Source organism: Macaca thibetana, chromosome 16 (genome assembly GCF_024542745.1).
Source record: "Macaca thibetana thibetana isolate TM-01 chromosome 16, ASM2454274v1, whole genome shotgun sequence".
NCBI classification, from domain to species: domain Eukaryota; kingdom Metazoa; phylum Chordata; class Mammalia; order Primates; family Cercopithecidae; genus Macaca; species Macaca thibetana.
Window position 1 is genome coordinate 35,858,265 of NC_065593.1, and position 23,208 is coordinate 35,881,472.

The 23,208-nt window shown below is 41.4% G+C and overlaps 2 protein-coding genes across 6 annotated transcripts in view; one reads left to right on the forward strand and one right to left on the reverse strand.

Moving 5' to 3' along the window:
- SKA2 (spindle and kinetochore associated complex subunit 2) overlaps positions 1–23,208 on the forward strand; it is a 976,874-nt gene that overhangs the window by 845,219 nt on the left and 108,447 nt on the right. The gene's annotated exons all lie outside the window — the stretch shown is intronic.
- GDPD1 (glycerophosphodiester phosphodiesterase domain containing 1) overlaps positions 1–23,208 on the reverse strand; it is a 61,193-nt gene that overhangs the window by 34,893 nt on the left and 3,092 nt on the right. The window contains exon 2 of the mRNA XM_050764752.1: positions 12,718–12,760. Within this exon, the coding sequence (XP_050620709.1) occupies positions 12,718–12,760 (43 nt within the window). The remainder of the gene's footprint in view (positions 1–12,717; positions 12,761–23,208) is intronic.

Here is a 23,208-nt window from a genome sequence, read left to right on the forward strand (position 1 = left end):
AAATACTGGCTCTCCCACTTATTCAAGTGAGTTATTTAGCTTCTTTATGTTGCAGTTTCTTATGTATAAATCAGTGATAATAATATTAGCTCTCTACACCTCCTCCCCACCTTACAGTTTACATTTCAAGCCACTCCATGCCGTCTCACTACTTCCTCTGCCTGAAATGTCTTTCTCAGAAACACAATACACAAAATAATAGACAAAAACTTGAAAAGTCACTTCACAGGCCGGGCGCGGTGGCTCACGCCTGTAATCCCAGCACTTTGGGAGGCCGAGACGGGCGGATCTCGAGGTCAGGAGATCGAGACCATCCTGGCTAACATGGTGAAACCCCGTCTCTACTAAAAATACAAAAAACTAGCCGGGTGTGGTGGCGGGCGCCTGTAGTCCCAGCTACTTGGGAGGCTGAGGCAGGAGAATGGCGAGGACCCAGGAGGCGGAGCTTGCAGTGAGCCGAGATCGGGCCACTGCACTCCAGCCTGGGCGACTGAGCAAGACTCCGTCTCAAAAAAAAAAAAAAAAAAAAAAAGAAAAGTCACTTCACAAATGAAGATTTCCAAATGTCCAATAAGCATATGAAATAGATATTCAACATCAAAATTCATTAGAGAAATGTATATGAAAACCACAGTGAGGCTGAACATGGTAGCTCATGCCTGTAAACCTAGCACTTTGGGAGGCTGAGGTGAGTGGATCACCTGAGGTCAGGAGTTGAAGACCAGCCTGGCCAACCTGGCAAAATCTCATCTCTACTAAAAAATGTAAAAATTAGCTGGGCATGGTGGTGCCTGCCTGTAATCCCAGCTACTTGGGAGGCTGAGGCAGGAGAATTGCTTGAACCCTGGGAGGCAGAGGTCACAGTGAGTCGAGATTGCTTCACTATACTCCAGCCTAGGCTACAGAGCGAGACCCTGTCACACACACACACACACACACACACACAAAGGAAAAAAAGAAAAAGAGAGGGAGGGAGGAAGGAAGGAAGGGAAGGAAGGGAAGGAAAAGAAATTAGAACAATGGTTATCTAGGGGCAAGGAGTGAGTATTGCCTGCAAAAGGTAACACTGATGCCCTCCGCGGTGCTAGAAATATTCTAAATCTTTATCTGGGTGGTACAAAGGTGTACCCATATGTTAAAATTCACTGGGTTATAAACTTAAGATTTGAGAGGCTTGTCATGGTGGCTCATGCCTGTAATTCCAGCACTTTGGGTAGCCAAGGCGGGCAGATCACCTGAGGTCAGGAGTTTGAGATTAGCCTGGCCAACATGGCAAAACCACGTCTCTATTAAAAATACAAAAATTAGCCAGGTGTGGTGGTGTGTGCCTGTAATCCCAGCTACTCAGGAGGCTGAGGCAGGAGAATCGCTTAAACCTGGGAGGCAGTGGTTGCAGTGTGCCGAGATCACACCACTGCACTCTAGCCTGGGCAACAGAGCAACACTCTGTCTCAAAAAGTAATAATAATAATAATAAGTTGCAGTGGGCACCAGGAAAAGGCAGTCTCCCAGTAGATATAATAGAAAAAACTGAAACTGGGGATCAGCTTCCTAAGATCTCAGGAGTTGGGCAAGTGGGCTCAAGCATGCACACTAAAGAGGCAAAATGGCGGAGTTTTACTGGTATGTGATCTTCTAGGAGCATTCAACTGGTAAGGGAAGAATGCCTCAAGAGAGCATGCGTACAACACCAGTAAACACACTGCACATGTGGCCCCTCCCAAGTAGCAGCAGGCTACTGTGCAAGCAGACAGCCCATCCCAAGGGAAGAATCAAGGGAGAAGGGACACAAAACCCCGGAAGTATGCCAAAATATAATACCCTAAGTCAAAGGTCAAACTGGGCACTTGATCTCTCAAGTCACCACTTGGCCCTCTTCCAAATGTACTTTACTTCTTTTCATTCCTGCTCTAAAGCTTTTTAATAACCTTTCACTCTTGCTGTAAAACTCGCCTTGGTCTCTCCTTATGCCTTATGCCCTCAGTCAAATTTTTTCTTCTGCGGCAAGAAATGAGGTTGCTGCAGACCCCTATGGATTCACTGCCACTAATAGAAGGGACTATGTCTATTCCATATTTTCTAATGTTTATGGTGTTGGGCACATTGTAGGTACTCAATATATTTCTAAATGAGGGGAATGGAGCCATGTTATCGTTATCAACATCTATTAATATTTTAAATTTTAATTAATTCTAACTCAGAAGGCACCTAAGTGTTTATCAATCATGATCCAAATCCATAGTATGTAATATGTAGTCATTTCAAAGAATAGAATTCACATGGAATAGCATTGTTGGGGTATATCTGAATTTTAAAATAGGTATGATGATAGAGACAGGAGACAGCCAAGGATCCCTGGTAGAACCCCACCTTCAAGCCTAAAACAGCCTGGTGGCTGAAAGACTGAACTGTTGGTCCAGGACAAAACTGTAGCCCAGAGGGAGAACTGCCCCTGTTTGCTCACATTTTTTTTTTTTTTTTGGGGGGATTGAGTTTCGTTCTTGTTGCCCAGGCTGGAATGCAATGGCACAGTCTCGGCTCACCACAACCTCCACCTCCTGGGTTCAAGCGATTTTCCTGCCTCAACCTCTCAAGTAGTTGGGATTACAGGCGCCCCACTATGCCCACCTAATTTTTGTATTTTTGGTAGAGACAGGGTTTTACCACGTTGGCCAGGCTTGTCTCAAACTCCTGACCTCAGGTGATCCACCTTCTTTGGCCTCCCAAAATGCTGGGATTACAGACAAGAGCCACCGCGCCCGGCCTGCCCACCTTTTCCTAACTAATTTTTTTTTTTTTTTTTTTCTTGTAGACAGAGTCTCACTCTGTCACCTGGCCTGAAGTGCAGTGGCACGATCTTGGGTCAATGCAACTTCTGCCTTCCGGGTTCAAGCAGTTCCCACACCTCAGCCTCTCAAGTAGCTGAGATTACAGGTGCCTGCCACCACGCCTGGCTAATTTTTGTATTTTGAGTACAGAAGGGGTTTCACCATGTTGCCCAAGCTGGTCTCAAATTCCTGACCTCAGGTGATCCGCGTCCCAAAGTGCTGGGATCACAGGTGTGAGCCACCATGCCCAGCCTCTCGACGGATTCTTTCTGAATAATGCCCACATGTGCGCTGCAGGGAGGGGGTGGAGCATTCGTCCCTCGTGCAGGGGTGAGGAGCCTCTTCAGCTCTTCAGCTCACGTGTGGTGACCTGGTGATCAGTCTATGAGGTGGGAGCCTGTTAGCAGGACTCCTTTTTTTTTGCTGAGAGCTTTGTTTTAATAAATTCCTGCTCTCCTCACCTTTGAATGTGTCTGTGTGCCTAATCTTTCCTGGTTGTGTGACAAGAACCTGGTTTTAGCTGAACTAAGGAGCAAAAACTTCTGCATCAATCATGATTCTACTGATGTAAAATAAAGTTTTGTTAAAAAAGTTTATGTGTAAATTTTTTAAATAATAGAAAGATATAAGGCCAAATCATGACAGGGGTTACCTCTTATAAGTGAGATGAGTCAGAATGGGAGTAAGAAAGTGAGCAGGCCAATTTTTTACTTCACATAGATTATTTGAGTTGTTTGAATTTTTAGAATATAAAATTTTATAATGGAAAAACAAATATACTGCCATTAAGAATATATCTCTTAGCCAGGAATGGTGGCTCACACCTGTAATTCCAGCACTTTGGGAGGCCAAGGCAGGTCAATCACCTGAGGTCAGTAGTTCAAGGCCAGCCTGGCCAACATGGGAAAACCCAGTCTCTACTAAAAATACAAAAATTAGTTGGATGTGGTGGCGCACGCCTGTAATCCCAGCTACTCGGCAGGCTGAGGCAGAAGAATCTCGTGAACCCAGGAGGCGGAGGTTGCAGTGAGCCAAGATCACGCCACTGCACTCTAGCCTGGGAGACAGAGCAAGATTCTGTCTCAAAAACAAAAAAACGAACAAACAAACCCAGAATATATTATCTCTTATCTACAAGATAATATTCTTGACATCAATTTATTCAACATCAACAATAAATTACAGCAGGAATTTAATCTAATAAACACTGAGCATTCTTTTATTTTTATCTTTTGAGACAGAGTTTTGTTCTTGTTGCCCAGGCTAGAGACCAGTGGCACAATCTCGGCTCACTCAACCTCTGTCTCCCAGGTTCAAGCGATTCTCCTGTCTCAGCCTCCCGAGTAGCTGGGATTACAGGCACCTGCCACCACGCCCAGCTAATTTTTGTATTTTTAGTAGAGATGAAGTTTCACCATGTGGCCAGGGTGGTCTTGAACTCCTGAACTCAGGTGATCCGTCTGCCTCGGCCTCCCAAAGTGCTGGGATTACAGGCATGAGCCACAGCACCCAACTGAGCTAGTGTATTTAAAAGGATGCTCAGAGGCCAGGCACAGTGGCTAATGCCTGTAATCCCAGCACTTTGGGAGGCCAAGGCAGCAGATCACCTGAGGTCATGAGTTCGAGACCACCCTGGCTAATATGATGAAACCCCGTTTCTACTAAAAATACAAATAATTAGCCAGGCATAGTGGTGCATGCCTGTAATCTCAGCTACTCGGGAGGCTGAGGCAGGAGAATTGCTTGAACCCGGGAGGCAGAGACTGCAGTGAGCCGAGATTGCACCATTGCACTCCAGCTTGGGCGACAAGAACGAAACTCTGTCTCAAATAAATAAATAAATAAATAAATACACTAGCTCACATGATTCTTATTTTATCTGTGAATCACCTATGTGGGCTAAATGTATATTTCTGTTTATACTTACAACACATAATATAAAAATATTATAAAGTCATGCACCACTTAACAATGGGCGTATGTTCTGAGAAATGTATGGTCAATTTTGTCATTGTGTGAACATCACAGAGTGCACTTACACAAATCTAGATGGTATTTATACATCTATGTTATAGAGTATAGCCTATTGTTCCGTGGTTACAAATCTGTACAGCACATTACTGTACTGAATACTACAGGCAAATGTAACACAATGTTAAGTACTTGTGAATCTGTCTAAACACAGAAAAGGTACAGTTAAAATATGATATAAAAGATTAAAATGGTACACGTGCATTAGGGTACTTATCATGAATGGAGCTTGCAGGACTGGAAGTTGCTTTTGGTGTCAGTGAGTGAGTGGTGAGTGAATGGAAGGTGTAGGACATTACTAATACAGTACTGTAGACCTTATGAACACTGTATACTTAGGCAACATGAAATATATTTTAAAAATAGACCTGGCACGGTGGCTCATGCCTGTAATCCTAGCACTTTGGGAGGCTGAACCAGGAGGACTGCTTGAGGTCAGGAGTTGGAGACAAGCCTGGGCAACATGGAGAGACCTCATCTTTACGAAAAAATTTAAAAATTAGGGAGGTACAGTGGCACATCCCCATAGTTCTAGTTACTTGAGATGCTGAGGCAGGAGGATTGCTTGAGCCCAGGAGCTCAGAGTTGCAGTGAGCTAGGATCATGCCACTGTACTCCAGCCTAGCAGAGAAAGTGAGACCCTGTCTCTTAAAAATATAATAAAAATTAAAAAAAAAACCTATTTAACTTTAGCTTACTGTAACTTCTTTATAAACTTTTAAATTTTAAAAAACTTTTTGACTCTTTCATAATAACACCTTAAAACACAAACATTTTACAGCTGTACAAACATATTTTCTTTCTTTATATCCTTATTATACAAGTTTTTTCTATTTAACATTTTTTTAACCTTTAAAAATTTTTTTTTTTTGAGATGGAGTCTCACTCTGTCACCCAGGCTGGAGTGCAGTGGCACGATCTCAGCTCACTGCAACCTGCGCCCCCCAGGTTCAAGCGATTCTCCTGCCTCAGCCTCCTGAGTAGCTGGGACTACAAGAGCGGTCACCACGCCAACTAATTTTTTTTTTTTTTTTTTTTTTTTTTTTTGAGACGGAGTCTCGCTCTGTCGCCCAGGCTGGAGTGCAGTGGCCGGATCTCAGCTCACTGCAAGCTCCGCCTCCCGGGTTCACGCCATTCTCCTGCCTCAGCCTCCCGAGTAGCTGGGACTACAGGCGCCCGCCACCTTGCCCGGCTAGTTTTTTGTATTTTTTTTTAGTAGAGACGGGGTTTCACCGTGTTAGCCAGGATGGTCTCGATCTCCTGACCTCGTGATCCGCCCGTCTCGGCCTCCCAAAGTGCTGGGATTACAGGCTTGAGCCACCGCGCCCGGCCCACGCCAACTAATTTTTGTATTTTTTAGTAGAGATAGAGTTTCACCATATTGGACAGGCTGGCCTTGAACTCCTGACGTCGTGATTCGCCCGCCTCAGCCTCCCAAAGTGCTGGGATTACAGGCATGAGGCACCGCACCTGGCCAAAGTGTAAAATTAAAGGTGCAGTTGCTCAGGGCTGTAATCTCAGCATTTTGGGAGGCCAAGGTGGGTGAATCATCTCTACAAAACCCGGTCTCTACAAAAAAATATGAAAAATTAGCTGGGCATGGAGGCATGCACCTGTAGTCCCAGCTATCAGGGAGGCTGAGATGGGAGGGTCGCTTGAGCCGGAGGGGGAAGATTAAAAAAAAAGTGTGTCCTATGCTGGCAATAAAAAAAAAAACCTGTACATATTACCTCAGAAATATTTTTAAGTTTGAAGTTTGTCTCTAGATGAAATGCTGGCTATTTTTAGAAATGTTTAGGAATTATTTGAAAAATATTTCCTATGTATGTTTATTGTTATTGACAAACTAATAGATAAAAAAGTTAGAACAATAGTAAGTGTATCTAGGACAACTTGCAAATTATTCTAGTAAAATTACCCCAAATTTGATATGTAAATAGCTAGAACACAGTGAGAAAATAAAATTTTTAAATCACTTTTGCCTTGAAAAATTTTCATGAATAACAGCATGCACCTACTTCCATTGAAATATCAGATATTTTATAGCTGAATTTCTGACAAGCTGTTGACAAATTAAAAAATATATATACAAAAAAGAAGTTGGAGGCCGGGCGCGGTGGCTCAAGCCTGTAATCCCAGCACTTTGGGAGGCCGAGACGGGCGGATCACGAGGTCAGGAGATCGAGACCATCCTGGCTAACACAGTGAAACCCCGTCTCTACTAAAAAATACAAAAAAATAGCCAGGCGAGGTGGTGGGCGCCTGTAGTCCCAGCTACTGGGGAGGCTGAGGCAGCAGAATGGCGCAAACCCGGGAGGCGGAGCTTGCAGTGAGCTGAGATCCGGCCACTGCACTCCAGCCTGGGCGACAGCGGGAGACTCTGTCTCAAAAAAAAAAAAAAAAAAAGAAGTTGGAAATGCCAAGGTTTCAACATTTCCAGAAAAAGAAATAAGAACTCTAGCTCTAAAACAAAATGTGAAACTCCACAGAAACAATGCATAACAATTAAAATAGGCATCATGTTAAAAGAATTTATCTGAATCTCATTTACTCTTCACAACACTGAGGTTGTATCACTATTCCCATTTCATAGATAGTCATATTAAGTAGATATTCTAAAATATTTATCATGAGAACCAGGTCACTGATTAATTACCTTGACTGTCTGCCAACTTACACTTCTAGCTATTGCTAATACAATTTGCTTCTTTCTCCTTACCATTCCAGCTAATACCATAGGGATCACATTGTCCTACAGGTATTTCCTAAGGTGGCCTGTTTAATAACATAGTTTTATTAGCCCTTGAGAACCACATCTTACATACTCAAGGGTTTAGTGGCTCTGTGTGTGTGTATGTGTATAGCACAATTTCTTAGTTTTTGCTTCTATGCTTTACTATGAAGGAGGCTCTGTCTCCTTCATCAGTCTTTTGCTAATGTTCTGCTTTATTCCTGAATGTCCCATTCCATATTTCATTCAGTAAGCAACTAGTGAGTGTCTATTTATGTCAGAGCCTGAGCTAGGCATTAAGGATTTTGAAATTAGTAAGAAAAGATTCCTGCTCCTAACAAAATAATAGAAGGCTGGGTGTGGTGGCTCACGCCTGTAATCCTGGCACTTTGGGAGGCTGAGGCAGGCGGATCATGAGGTCAGGAGATCAAGGTCATCCTGGCTAACACGGCGAAACCCTGTCTCTACTAAAAGTACAAAACATTAGACGGGCATGGTGGCACGCGCCTGTAGTCCCAGCTACTTCGGAGGCTGAGGCAGGAGAATCACTTGAACCTGGGAGGCAGAGGTTGCAGTGAGCCGAGATCTTGCCACTGCACTCCAGCCTAGGCAACAGAGTGAGACTCCATCTCGGAAAATAAATAGATAAATAAAAGAAATAATAGAAGAGCCATATTCATAACCTAAGGAAGATGGTGTTTGTGAAAGCATTTTATAAACCACATTAAAGGACATTTCATACATTGTTAGACACAATTATTTCTCTTTGTCAGTTTTAATTATTACTTTTTTTTTTTTTGAGATGGAGTTTCACTCTTGTTGCCCAGGCTGGAGTGCAATGGTGCAATCTTGGCTCGCTGCAACCTCTGCCTCCTGGGTTCAAGTGATTCTCCTGCCTCAGCCTCCCTAGTAGCTCAGATTACAGGCATGCGCTACCATGCCCAGCTGATTTTTTTTTTTTTTTTTTTTTTGAGACGGAGTCTCGCTCTGTTGCCCAGGCTGGAGTGCAGTGGCGCGATCTCGGCTCACTGCAAGCTCCGCCTCCCGGGTTCACGCCATTCTCCTGCCTCAGCCTCCCGAGTAGCTGGGACTACAGGCGCCCACAACCCCGCCCGGCTAATTTTTTGTATTTTTAGTAGAGACGGGGTTTCACCGTGGTCTCGATCTCCTGACCTTGTGATCCGCCCGCCTCGGCCTCCCAAAGTGCTGGGATTACAGGCGTGAGCCACCGCGCCCGGCCATGCCCAGCTAATTTTGTATTTTTAGTAGAGAAGGGGTTTCTCCACGTTGTGCAGGCTGGTCTCAAACTCCTGGCCTCAGGTGATCCACTTGACTCAGCCTCCCACAGTGCTGGGATTACAGGTGTGAGCCACCATCATGACTGGCCTTTTTTTTTTTTTTTTTTTTTTTTTTTGAGACAGAGTCTCGCTCTGTTACCCAGGCTGTGCCCAGCTAATTTTTTAATTTTTAGTAGAGATGAGGTTTTGCCATGTTGGCCAAGCTGGTCTCGAACTCCTCATCTCAAGTGATCCGCCTGCCTTGGTCCCCCAAAGTGCTGGGATTACAGGTGTGAGCCACTGCACCCAGCTGATCCTACATTTTCAAAATAGCTCCTTCTTGTCTTCAAATGATAGCCCTTTTAGTCTTAATACCTTTTGATTTTCTGGTTAATTTTAATCAGGCTTCCCACACCAACTATTTATATTGTCATTAATATCTCCTCATCTTCACCTCCACTTTGAAATTTATATGCTTTGTGAAATGTGTATTCAAATATGTACATAAATAAGGTCTAAGTTTTAGCTGGTCATTTTATTTTTACTATCTCTCCCTCAACTACCCATCCTATCAAGAATATATCATACTTAAGCATAGTATGTATCTTTTCCTGAGTGTATATTACAACTCTTTAGTATTTTAATATACAGTACCTTAAAAATAGTATGTTTATTTATTTTTTGGAGACAGGGTCTGGCTCTGTCACTCAGGCTGGAGTGCAGTGGAGCCATCTCGGGTCACTGCAACCTTTACCTTCCAGGCTCAAGTCATCCTCTCCCACCTCAGCCTCTGGAGTAGCTATGACTACAGGCTGCACCATGATGCCCGATTAATTTTTTTTGTACGTTTTCTAGAGACAGGGTTTCACCCTGTTGCCCTGGCTGGTCTTGAACTCGTGACCACCAGTGACCCACCAGCCTTGGCCTCCCAAAGTGCTGAGATTACAGATGTGAGCCACCGCGATGGGCCAAAATAGTATGTTTAAACAGTGTTTTCTTGTTATTCAATGAAACAAGTATGAAAACAAAACAAAACAAAAAAACCTTCTAAGATTCCTAGCAGTTAACAGTAAAATATTTGTAATTTTTTCAAGTATAATAAAAAAAAGTATGTATTCATAGCAAGGGCACTAATGTGTAACACACACACACAAACCACCACCACTAATAACGAAAAACTCAAAAAAAGGGGTTTTATATAAATTTCTAAGTCAGTTGATAAGCAGCCTTATAAATAAATACATCTAACAAACATTAACAATAACATATGAAAGGTGGGGTGCAGTGGCTGATGCCTGTAAACCCAGCACTTTGGGAGGCCGAAGTGAGCAGATCACTTGAGGTCAGTAGTTCGAGACCAGCCTCGGCAGCATAGCAAAACCTCGTCTCTATTTAAAAAATAAATAAATAAAACTAAAAACTAGCCAGGAGAGGTGGCAGGTGCTTGTAATCCCAGGTACTCGGGAAGCTGAGGCAGAGGAATCATTTGAACCTAGGAGGTAGAGATTGCAGTGAGCTGAGATCGTGCCATTGCACTCCAGCCTCCAGCAACACTCTGTCTCAAACAAACAAACAACAAACAACAACAAAAGTAGCATGTGAAAGAGGTGTTCCCTTCTTCTGAAGTGCTAGAAAAATCTCCAAAAAAAATTTTTTAAGTTATAGAAAGCTTCCACATGATACAGAAGGCTGTGGTACTTTTCAGTAGTTACTATTTGAACAAAACTATATAAAAACTGTTGAAGATGAAAAATATGTTGTATTTTGCAAGTAAAAACCATTTAAATTAGATATCCTTTAAATATCAAAAAAATGTTAAGAGGATCAAAATTTTCAAAGGTTAGAAAAAACTGTGATTTTTTTCAAATGCATCATCCTTTAAAATAATTTATTCTATAACCCAGTGTTTTAATTTCATAAATAATGGTGGTTGGTAAAAATTTAGCAAAAAATATGGAGGAAAACATAAAATAATGTGCCTTAAGTGTGAAGAATGCTAAAATCACTCAAAGTTATGAGTAGTTTTTTTCTCAAGTTATACGTATCACCTACCTCATGGGCAACAAATGATATATGATAGTGTGTGTATATGTTGTAGAATTTGTACACACAAAATTGTATATCTAGGCTGGGGTGGCTCAAGCCTGTAATTCCAGCACTTTGGGAGGCCGAGACGGGCGGATCTCGAGGTCAGGAGATCGAGACCATCCTGGCTAACACGGTGAAACCCCGTCTCTACTAAAAATACAAAAAACTAGCCGGGCGAGGTGGCGGGCACCTGTAGTCCCAGCTACTCGGGAGGCTGAGGCAGGAGAATGGCATAAACCCAGGAGGCGGAGCTTGCAGCGAGCTGAGATCTGGCCACTGCACTCCAGCCTGGGCGACAGAGCGAGACTCTGTCTCAAAAAAAAAAAAAAAAAAAAAAAATTATACATCTATATTTAGTTATGGCTAGCTAGCCAGATATGTAATCTAAGTAGAGAAAATAAATAAAGTATTTAAATTAAAATAGTCCATTTCATGGTCTGTGATAGGAGGAAAAATTTTACTTTTTTTTTTAAAACAGAGTCTCACTCTATTGCCCAGGCTGGAGTGCAGCAGTGCAATCTCCGCTCAGTGCAACCTCTGCCTCTCGGATTCAAGCAATTCTCATGCCCCAGACTCCCAAGTAGCTGGGATTACAGGCATGCACCACCATGCCCAGCTAATTTTTGTATTTTTAGTAGAGACAGGGTTTCACCATGTTGGCCAGGCTGATCTCGAACTCCGGACTTCAGGTGATTCACCTGCCTCGCCTTGGCCTCCCAAAGTGTTGAGATTACAGGTGTGAGCCACCATGCCCGGCCAAAATTTTACATTTTTGTAAGAGGCTCTTGAGATCATAAACAAAAGGCATCATAGTATAGAACAGGAAGAGTAAGAGATGACAAATACAAGGAAGATAGGATTTAGGTGAAACTAGAACATGAAAAAACAATAGCTTTGTATCTAATAACAATAAGAAAAATAATCTCTAAGGTGTCTTTGAACGACGAGAAGCAGAACAAAAAGTGAAGTCAAATTTTCCAAATTTCTTAGTCCCAATTATATACATTAAAATGGCTCCAAAATTATATAAGAAAATATTTATCTTACTAAATATGGATCTTACTAATTATGGATCGGTAATGTCTTTCATTGGGTTTAACTTTTCACATTCTCTGCTTTATTTTTCAGGGAAAACAGTGTTCTCACGATTACCACAGACTGATGATAACCATTGACTCTAAGACAAAGAACGAGGTATTAATTAGTTTTCATTCCTGTTTCTCCTGCTGCTTCTCTGTGAGTTGCTCTAAAAGACACTTATATGAAATAATTTATAAATAGGAATTTTAAAAATGTATTTTATTTGGTAAAAAAGATCAACACTCATGAGGCTTCCAAGAAGAAACCAGATTGCAGGTTCAGTTCTGTACAAAAATTACTGGGTACAAAGACACATAATCCTATTCATAAATAGCAGCCACTGTAACAGTTGTTTCATTTTCTCTTTCTCTCCAAGACTAATTAGCATTATACACAGAACATTCCTTGTTACAAATGTCTTATTTCAGCTTTGTAACTATAGTATCTTTTGATTACCCTAAACTCCCATCTGCTTTTTCAGTAATACAGAAGCCAAACACTCTTTGCAACACTTCTGACCAACTAATTAAAAAAAAAAAAAAAAAATTTAACAAAATAGAAACAACTATCACAAACTGATGCCACACTTACACTATCCTCACTTTGTGAATCATCATCACTTTAAAGAAAGCCTGCAAACTGTAAAAGAAAAGAGTACTTTTTACCTTTTTTACATACTTACTGCTGAAAGGCTGCCATTGTATTCTCCAAATTTTCTCCAGCACCTGTGAAAATTTGAACTTTACTTATTTTGAACATTTTAATTTTCCTGAAGTTATTTTTAATAAGATACACCTAATGAATCCTGACTTTTTTATCTTTTTTTTTGAGACAGAGTCTCGCTCTATCACCCAGACTGGATGCAGCGGCACCATCTCAGCTCACTGCAAGCTCCGCCTCCCAGGTTCACGCCATTCTCCTGCCTCAGCCTCCCAAACAGCTGGGACTACAGGCGCCCACCACCACGCCAGGCTAATTTTTTTTGTATTTTTAGTGAAGACGGGGTTTCACCGTGTTAGCCAGGATGGTCTCAATCTCCTGACCTCGTGATCCGCCCGTCTCGGCCTCCCAAAGTGTACAAGTGTTTTAAAGAGTGTAATGGTACAGGTTCAGTATTCCTTATCCAAAATGCTTGGGCCCGGAAGTGTTTTGTATTTCTGACTTCTTTAGATTTTGGAATATTTGCATATATATAAAATGAGAGATTTTGGGGATAGGACCCAAGTCTAAACAAAATTTATTTCGTTTTCATATACTCCTCATACAGATAGCTTGAAAGTAATTTTACACAATATTTTAAATAATTTTATGCATGAAACAGAGTTTGTGTACACTGAACCATCAGAAAGCAAAGGAGCCACTCTCTTAGTCATTCATGAGCACAATCTGTGGTTGTTTGGCATCACCATCATTCTTGACTGAATTTATAGGCTACCAATAAGCATTTTCTTACACTTACTCATACATAAATACGTAACAGTAAAAAATATGAAATACCACTAATGCAATGAAAAAATAATATGTTCAGGGTAACTAAGTAACATAGTAGCATCATCAGAATACCTATATCAGTTGTTAAAAACAGCAACAAAAAAGGCAGGTGTTCAGTCTCCACCTGTCTCATTGTTTTGTTTTGTTTTTTTCTGGAGACAGATCATCACTCTGTTGCTCAGGCTGAAGTGCAGTGGCATGATCTGGGCTCACTGCAACCTCCACCTCAAAGGTTCAAGTGATTCTTGTGCCCTAGCATTCTAAGTAGCTGGGATTACAAGTGTGCGCCACCACACCTGGCTAATTTTTATACTTTTAGTAGAGATGGGGTTTTGCCATGATGGCCAGGCTGGTCTTGAACTCCTGGCCTCAAGTGATCCGCCCACCTCGGCCTCCTAAAGTGCTGGGATTATGGGTGTGAGCCACTGCATCCAGTCTCACTGTGTTTTGATTAAAAAATTACCATACACTGTATTTTTTTTTCAAGTGAGAAGAAACATCAGAAGCAGCTGAAGGACCAGGAAGTGGGTCCTCTAGGGGTGAGGGGGCATTCTGCTAGATGGCTTTTTAAAATGTTTTCTCCAGAGTCATGTGCCTTACTAACAAGTTTTTGTCTTAAAAGTCTCTTTGATTTTATAAACAAACAGGATTTATTGTCCTGTTATGAATGCACCCTGCTCTAGCCCTTCAATAAGCTCATCATGTATTTTCATCACGTTGTCTATGGGCACTTTTTCTGCCATGTTAACATCATCTTCATTGTTATAATGTCTATTAGCATAATAACCTTGATTCAGAACCATTTCGGCTATTTCATCATTGGTCAATTAATGAACAACTAGAACCTCATGATCAATGTTAAAAACTTCTTTGATATCCACTTCTTTCTGTTTACTGACAAATTCTGAAGGCAATTTTTTGTATATGTAAAGAGGTCAGACATCATTTTTTTCTCACTTTGTCGACATATGGAATCCTTAAAAGTCACCAACTTGTTCATTATCATCACTAAACATAGTCAAAGGCCAGAGTTGTGCCAGGCATGCACAAATTTGTCTTTATTCACTGATTTCCAAGCACTGGCAACAGTATACAAGACATTCTTCATGCTAAACTCCTTTTGAAAACTTTCTGGCAGGACATGGTGGCTCATGCCTATAATCCTAGCACTTTGGGAAGCTGAGGTAGAAAGATCGCTTGAGCCCAGGAGTTTGAGACCAGCCCGGGCAACACAGCAAAAATAATTTTAAATAATTTTATGCATGAAACAAAGTTTGTGTTCCCTGAACCATCAGAAAGCAAAGGAGTCACTATGTTAGTCATCCATGGGGACAATTTGCAGTTGTCTTAATTTTAAATAAAAAAACTTAAAAAAGAAAAAAATTTCACACTCACACCTCTGTTCATTACTGCTAGCACAAGCAAATGTTTTTATATTTACTCTCATTGATCCAAGCATAGCCTGCTCACATGGAATTAATAAAGTCATGTTTAGGGGAAAGTACATGGCATAAACATTATATTTGATGAGAAAGACAGCTGGTGGATTAGCAGAACAGTTGTCAAGGAGTAACAAAATCTTGCAGTTGTCATCCAGTCCAACTTCCCAGCAGTGAGCATGAGCCGCTGGTACAAAATGTTTGTGAAACCAATCAGAAAAGATGTCCCTGGTGATCCGTGCATGCCTTTTTGGTAGCATAACGGACTGGTAAGAAATTCACTCCTTGAAGACAGTGAGGAAGGAAGCTTTTGCCTACCACAGCAAGTTTACACTTATGCATTCCTGCTGCATCAGCATATCCTAACACAGTTATTCTGTCATTGGCATCCTTAATTTGCATCTCATCAGCAACAGTCAGTGTCTTTCTGGAGCAATAATCCAAAAGAGTGTTGTTTCATCAGGATTATAGACTTGTTCTTGTGTCAGATTTTCAACAGCAATGACCCTGGCAAACTTGTCAATAAATTTCTTTGCTGCTTCATGACCAGCGGATGCTAATCACTATTAGTCTTTAAAAATGTAATGCCATGTCTTCTCTTAAATTTCTGCAACTGGGCCAGGCATGGTGGCTCACACCTGTAATCCCAGCACTTTGGCAGACTAAGGCAGGCGGATCACCTGAGGTTGGGAGTTCAAGACCAGCCTGACGAACATGGAGAAACCCCGTCTCTACTAAAAATACAAAATTAGCCGGGCATGGTGGCTCATGCCTGTAATCCCAGCTACTCGGGAGGCTAAGGCAGGAGAATTGCTTGAACCCGGGAGGTGGAGGTTGCAGTGAGCCAAGATCGTGCCATTGCACTCCAGCCTGGGCAACAAGAGTGAAATTCCGTCTTAAAAAAAAAAATTCTGCAACTGGCCTGTTCAATATTCACAGTTCCCGTCATTTTAACTTCATCACTTGAGATCTTCATTTTAGCTTTATGCAGTGTTTTTCTATTTTTAATTAACTTCTGTTCATCACTTCCACTTTATATATACTACTTCTGATATATATAAAACTTCAACAGTTTATCCTTCTTTTTCTTCAGGTCATATATAGTGGTCATTCTAATACCATATTCCTCTGTAAGGTATTTCATACTTACACCACTGTTCAGTTTCTATAACACCTTGACTTTCCGTGCTATAGATAAACATAAATGTTACTTCTTTTTCTTATCACTATGACCCATAGGGGTATCTGTGGGCCTTTTTGATATTTTCAACGTCTTTATACCAAAGAGCAGAGAATAATCAAGCAAGCAAGCAAGCAAACAAACAAACAAAAACACACACTGAACAATGCATATAGGTCTTCGCACCATGTAGGGCATCGTGGGGAATCTGCTGTTGGTGTGACCAGTCAGAACATGTGCCATTTTATTACCCTTTGTGGGCATGCTTGCATAAGGAAATCTGGGCATACTCAGAAAAGATATATTGTAACTGAAGGGAGCTGGAAGGGTCTTTTTTTCCTTGGGGATGCTGAATAAGTTGTGTGTTACTTCGTTTTGTTTTGACTGCAACCTGTCACATGAGGTCAGGTGTGGAATTTGTTATATATATATTTTTCTTTTTTAAAACTTTATGGCTGGGTGTGGTGGCTCATGCCTGTAATTGCAGCACTTTGGGAGGCCGAGGTGGGCAGATAACCTGAGGTCAGGAGTTCGAGACCAACCTAGCCAATATGATGAAATCCCCATCTCTACTAAAAATACAAAAATTAGGCCAGGCACAGTGGCTCACGCCTGTAATTCCAGCACTTTGGGAGGCCGAGGCAGGTGGATCACCTGGGGTCAGGAGTTCGAGACCAGTCTGGCCAACATGAGGAAACCTCATCTCTACTAAAAATACAAAAATTAGCCGGGTATGGTGGCTGGTGCCCGTAATTCCAGCTACTCGGGAGGTTGAGGCAGGGAGAATGGCTTGAACCGGGGAGGCAGAGGTTGCAGTGAGCCAAGATTGAGCCATTGCACTCCAGCCTGGGCGACAGAGCGAGACTCTGTGTCAAAAAAAAAAAAAAAAAAATTTAGCCAGGCGTGATGGCGGACATCTGTAATCTCAGCTACTCAGGAGGCTGAGGCAGGAGAATCACTTGAACCCAGGAGGTAGAGTTTGCAGTGAGCTGAAATTGCACCACTGCACTCCAGCCTGGGCAACAGAGCGAAACTCTGTCTCAAAATAGTAATAATAATAATAATGGTGATTTGAGGAAAAAAAAATATTTTTTTCCTCAAATTATTTTTTACCAGGAATTTTCTACTTGTGGAGTTATGTCTGTGCTCAAAAAGTTTCAGATTTTGGAGCATTTCAGGTTTTCAGATTAGGGAAGCTTAACCTGTATTTTGAATTTTTTTTTACCTGCAACAGTAGAAATCAGAAATCAAAACACAGCCACAGCAACACAGGAGGGTTCGAACAGAACCTAAACTGATTTTTTTTTTTTTTTTTTTTTTTTTTTTTCCCTGAGACAGGGTCTCACACTGTCTCCCAGGCTGGAGTTCAGTGGCATGGTCAGAGCTCACTGTAGCCTCAAACTCCTAGCTCAAGCAATCCTCCGGTCTCAGCCTCCCAAGTAGCTAGGACTACAGGCACATGCCACCACGGTCAGCTAATTTTCTTTTTAGAGACAGGGTCTTACTATGTTGCCCAGGCTGGTCTCAAACTCCTGGACTCAAGCAATCCTCCTGCCTCAGTTTCGCAGTGCTGGGATTATAGGCATGAGCCACTGTGCCTGGCTAGCCTAACCATGATTTTTAAGCTATAATATGTGCTTATTTGTCAAAGGAAAAACAGAAGAGGATTTGGTACACATAGATCTCCTCAGACAGAGTTAAACAGTCTCTCCTCTGTATCCCCGTAGTCTCTTATGCATAGCTCTACTAAGGCATTTATCATATTATGGCATAAATTATTTACCTGTTTCTCTCCTCCCATTCCCATGAATTGCTTAAAAGAAGTGACTGTCTTTTAATCACCTTGACTGAAGGCAGTATACTGTAGTGGTTAAGGGTGAGACTCTGGAGTTTTAGGATGCTTGGTCTCCAATCTGTTTAATAATTGTGCGACCTCAGGAAAACTACCTAAGAAACTTTCATAGAATTGGTATAATCAAATGAGTTAATATTTAAACTGCTGTATGTTATCAATTTTTTTTTTTTTTTTTTTTTTTTTTTTTGAGATGGAGTCTTTCTCTGTCGCCCAGGCTAAAGTGCAGTGGCGCAATCTCGGCTCACTGCAACCTCCGCCTCCTGGGTTCAAGCAATTCTCCTGCCTCAGCCTCCTGAGTAGCTGAAACTACAGGTGTGTGCCACCACACCAGGCTAATTCTTTTGTGTTTTTTTTTGTTTGTTTGTTTTTGTTTTTTTTTTTGAGACGGAGTCTTGCTCTGTCGCCCAGGCTGGAGTGCAATGGTCGGATTTCAGCTCACTGCAAGCTCCGCCTCCTGGGTTCATGCCATTCTCCTGCCTCAGCCTCCCGAGTAGCTGAGACTACAGGCGCCTGCCACCGCGCCCGGCTAGGTTTTTTTGTATTTTTTAGTAGAGACGGGGTTTCACTGTGTTAGCCAGGATGGTCTCGATCTCCTGACCTCATGATCCGCCCATCTCGGCCTCCCAAAGTGCTGGGATTACAGGCTTGAGCCACCGCGCCTGGCCTCTTTTGTATTTTTAGTAGAGATAGGGTTTCACTGTGTAGGCCAGGCTGATCTCAAACTCCTGAGCTCAAGTAATCCTCCCGCCTCGGCCTCCCAAAGTGCTGTGATTACAGGCGTGAGCCAATATGCCCAGCCATTCAATTCTAAAATGATAGCTTTTCATTTTGTAACATCTCTGAAGTTAAGATGTATTTTACAATTAGTGCTGTATAATGAACAGTTTAATTGGCAAGCTTTTCTCTCTTTTTTTAAATCAACTTTTATAGGGGTCTCTTTCTTAACGGTATGTAAAAATTGTGTACTTTATAACCAATGGCATTAGATTCAATGAAATACTATAGTAAACATTCTGTGAAAGTAAAGGATTATTGCTATTATTAGTATATTATTACTATTGCCATTATCATAGTAACTGGTAAAGAATAGGTACTTGGTAAATGTCCATTAACTGCAATAATAAATAATATTGTAATTTTTAGAAAAGGACACAGATTTTGATGTGAACATATTGAATTACAAAAAATTGTCTAATAGTATATACTATGTAAAAAGAGTTAACTAACTTTATGCATGCTACCCAATTTTTTTTTTTTTTTTTTTAGACGGGATCTTGCTCTGTTGCTCAGGCTGGAGTGCAGTGGCACAATCTCAGCTCACTCCACCTCCCAGGTTCAAGTGATTCTTCTGCCTTAGCCTCCCAAGTAGCCAGGACTATAAGCACATGCCACCATGCCCAGATAATTTTTATATTGTTAGTAGAGACGGGGTTTTGACACGTTGGCCAGGCTGGTCTCAAACTCCTGACCTCAGGTGATCCTCGGCCTCCCAAAGTGCTGGGATTACAGGTGTGTGCCACCATCCCCAGCCTAAAATGTTTTAAAACTAAAACATTTCAGTATTACCAAATAATTTATGAAATATACAGAAAAATACTTTGGAAATAATTTTCCATACACTTTGGAAAAACAGCCAATTTCTTCTTAATAGAAAGAGACAATTCAATAAACTCTCAATAAAAAGAGGGTTTAAGGTACTGCTCAGGGTGGGCATGGTGGTTCATGCCTGTAATCCCAACACTTTGGGAGGCTGAGGTGGGTGGATCACCTGAGGTCAGGAGTTCAAGACCAGCCTGGCCAACATGGTGAAACCCTGTCTCTAGTAAAAATACAAAAAAAAAAAAAAAAAAAAAAAAATAGCCAGGTATGGTGGCAGACGCCTGTAATACCAGCTACTCAGGAGGCTGAGACAGAGAATCGATTGAACCCAGGGAGTGGAAGTTGCAGTGAGCTGAGGTTGCGCCACAGCACTGCAGCCTGGGCAACAAGATCAAAACTCCGTCACACACACACACACACACACACACACACACACAAAAAAAGGTACCGCTCAAAGTACCTAAAGGACCTAAGTATTAGCATTAAAATGTTTTATATACAATACCATCTGAACATATCTGTATTAAATGCTTCTTCTTTTATATTGTTAGATTGTATTTTTATGATGACCTAATTAATCAACAGAAATACAAGATAAGCAGAAACAAATATATTAGCTTTAATATGCTAAAAGTTTATCACTTTAGCAGAGGGAAGATACCAATGTAAAAAAAAAACTACTAGTTTGATTTTAGGTTCACTTGGTTACTAGAGTTAATGCATGATAGAAAACAGATGCAGTAAATGTGAAGGTTATAGGTTTTTTTTTAAGTCCCCTTTCAAGGTGAGATGACCCTTTATTGGATGAGGCTAGTTGGCCCTTGTTTTGATCAAAAACTACGGAAATACATTATATTCAGATAATATTAAAAAACAAAGTACCATAGAATATTTCTAAAAAAGACAAGAGTGCTAAAGGAGTTACCAGTAAGTTAAGTTAAACTACTGACCACTTGTACCAAAAAGCAAAGAAATTAAAAGAACACAAAAGCCAGCTTGAAGGACCTTTCACTGGACAAATCTGGGACAGTGCTAGCATCAAAATAATGATAGTGAGCAGATTTTTAAGTCAGTGAATAAGAAATTCTGAATCCAGGCTGGACACGGTGGCTCATGCCTGTAATCCCAGCACTTTGAGAGGCTGAGGCTGGTGGATCATCTGAGGTCAGGAGTTCCAGACCAGCCTGGCCAACATGGTGAAACCCCATCTTTACTAAAAGTACAAAAATTAGCCGGGCATGGTGGTAGGTACCTGTAGTCTCAGCTACTTGGGAGGTAGAGGCAGGAGAATCGCTTGAACCCTAGAGGCAGAAGTTGCTGTGAGCTGAGATCGTACCACTGCACTCCAGCCTGGGAGACAAAGCAAGACTTCATCTCAAAAAAAAAAAATAAAATAAAATAAATTCTGAATCCATTTTAATAAATGGATTGATAATTTGTTAAGGAGTTGGGTATTTGTATAGTTAGTTTTAAAGTATCTCCCTCCAAAAATTGGCCGAGCACAATGGCTCATGCCTGTAATCCCAGCACTTTGGGAGGCTGTGGTGGGTGGCCTCTTATTAATTATGAGCCTTTTCTCTTATTAATTATAAAGAGAAAAAGTAACCTCACAGTGGAAAAGCTTGGCAGACACCACCTCATCAAGTGATCAAAGTCAACTTCATTAGTTCCTTCGGGCTGATTTCTGTATCCTTTTAACTACCGTGCTTTGAAAATAGGCCAGGTGTGGTGGCTCATGCCTGTAATCCTAGCACTGTGGGAGGTGAGGCAGGCTAATTGCCTGAGCTCAGGAGATCGATACTAGCCTGGGCAACATGGCAAAACCCCATCTCTACTAAAAATACAAAAAAAAAAAAAAATTAGCTGGGCATGGTGGCACCACCTGTAATCCCAGCTATTCAGGAGGCTGAGGCACAAGGATTGCTTTGAACCTGGGAGGCAGAGGTTGCAGTGAGCCGAGATCATACTATTGGACTCCAACCTGGGCAACACAGCAAGACTCTGTCTCCAAAAAAAAGAAAGAAAGAAAGAAAGAAAATAATAAACACATTGTATGTTAAAATAACATTTTTATGAAAAGCAACTGTTTTTCAAAATAAAATAATACATGAAAAGAGTGGTATTGTTTTATATTTTTGCAAATCTCTTTAATATCTGGCTTAATAGAAAGCAGCAAGATTCTCATATCTGCTTCATATATACCCATCGTCACACAGATATGTATTTGGAAATGAAAGAGTCTTCTTTGATATGGCATCGAAATTCACTAAGTGGTAATTTGTTTGTTTACTTTAGAGACAGGGTCTTGCTGTCCCCCAGGCTGAAGTTCAGTGGCTATTCACAGGCACGATCATAGCAACAACCTCAAATTCCTGGGCTCAAGTGATCCTCCTGCCTCAGCCTCTCAAATAGCCGAGACTACAGGTAGGCACCACCACACCCGGCTCAACAAGTGGTAGTTTCTTAAAAGTTCATTGCAATGTGGAATCTGAACCATATGAGTAATCACTTCATACTCTATTATGTGAAAATCCATTGGCCCATCTTGAACTTTGAATGATCTTTCACCCATGCATGATTTTATAATAGCACGCATAGGTCATTTGGAAACTATTGATTCACTGAATCATACTGGTCTTCTAAATGTTGACACAGTATGCAATATTTTAAAAATCACATTTGTTAACATCCGAGTTCATTAGGAAAATCTTTCAGAATTAAATGATGTCAAGCTCATCATGATGGCAGTGATTGCATCACTGCACTCTAGCCTGGGTGACAGAGTGAGGACTTGTCTCAAAAAAAAAAAAAAAAAAAAAAAAGGGGAGAGAGAAAGACCCATCTGTCCATCTGTAATTCAACCCCTCGGAGTGCCCTGATAGAGTCTCACACTGTCTCTCAGGCTGGAGTGCAGTAGTGCGATCTCGGGTCACTGCAACCTCTGCCTCCCAGGTTCAAGTGATTCTCCTGCCTCAGTCTCTTGAATAGCTGGGATTACAGGCATGTGTTTTTGCAGTAGACCAATTCAGGTGCATGTACTTTATACACATAACATGATTAATGTTTCAATGGTCATATATCTAATTTACAAGAAATAGCACTGTTTCCTTACTTATGGGGAAAAATAAGTAAATATCAGATATTTGCTGTTATGGCAATAGAGAATAAGCCCAAATACTAGTAATTTGCACAGAGAGACCAGTGATTGCTATTATTCGTGTCCAAGACAAAAATTAAAGGCAATCAAGGGAGTGACTCCTTCCTAGTTACATTGTCTCTTTTTTGTTTTGTTTTGTGTGTGTGTGTGTTTTTTTTTTTTTTTTTTTTTGAGACGGAGTCTCGCTTTGTCACCCAGGCTAGAGTGCAGTGGCCGGATCTCAGCTCACTGCAAGCTCCGCCTCCCAGGTTCACGTTTTTTTTTTTTTTTTTGAGATGGAGTCTCACTCTGTCGCCCAGGCTGGAGTGCAGTGGCACGATCCTGGCTCACTGCAAGTTCCGCCACCTCCTGGGTTCAAGCCATTCTCCTGCCTCAGCCTCCCTAGAAGCTGGGACTACAGGTGCCCGCCACCACACCTGGCTAATTTTTTTGTATTTTTAGTAGAGACAGAG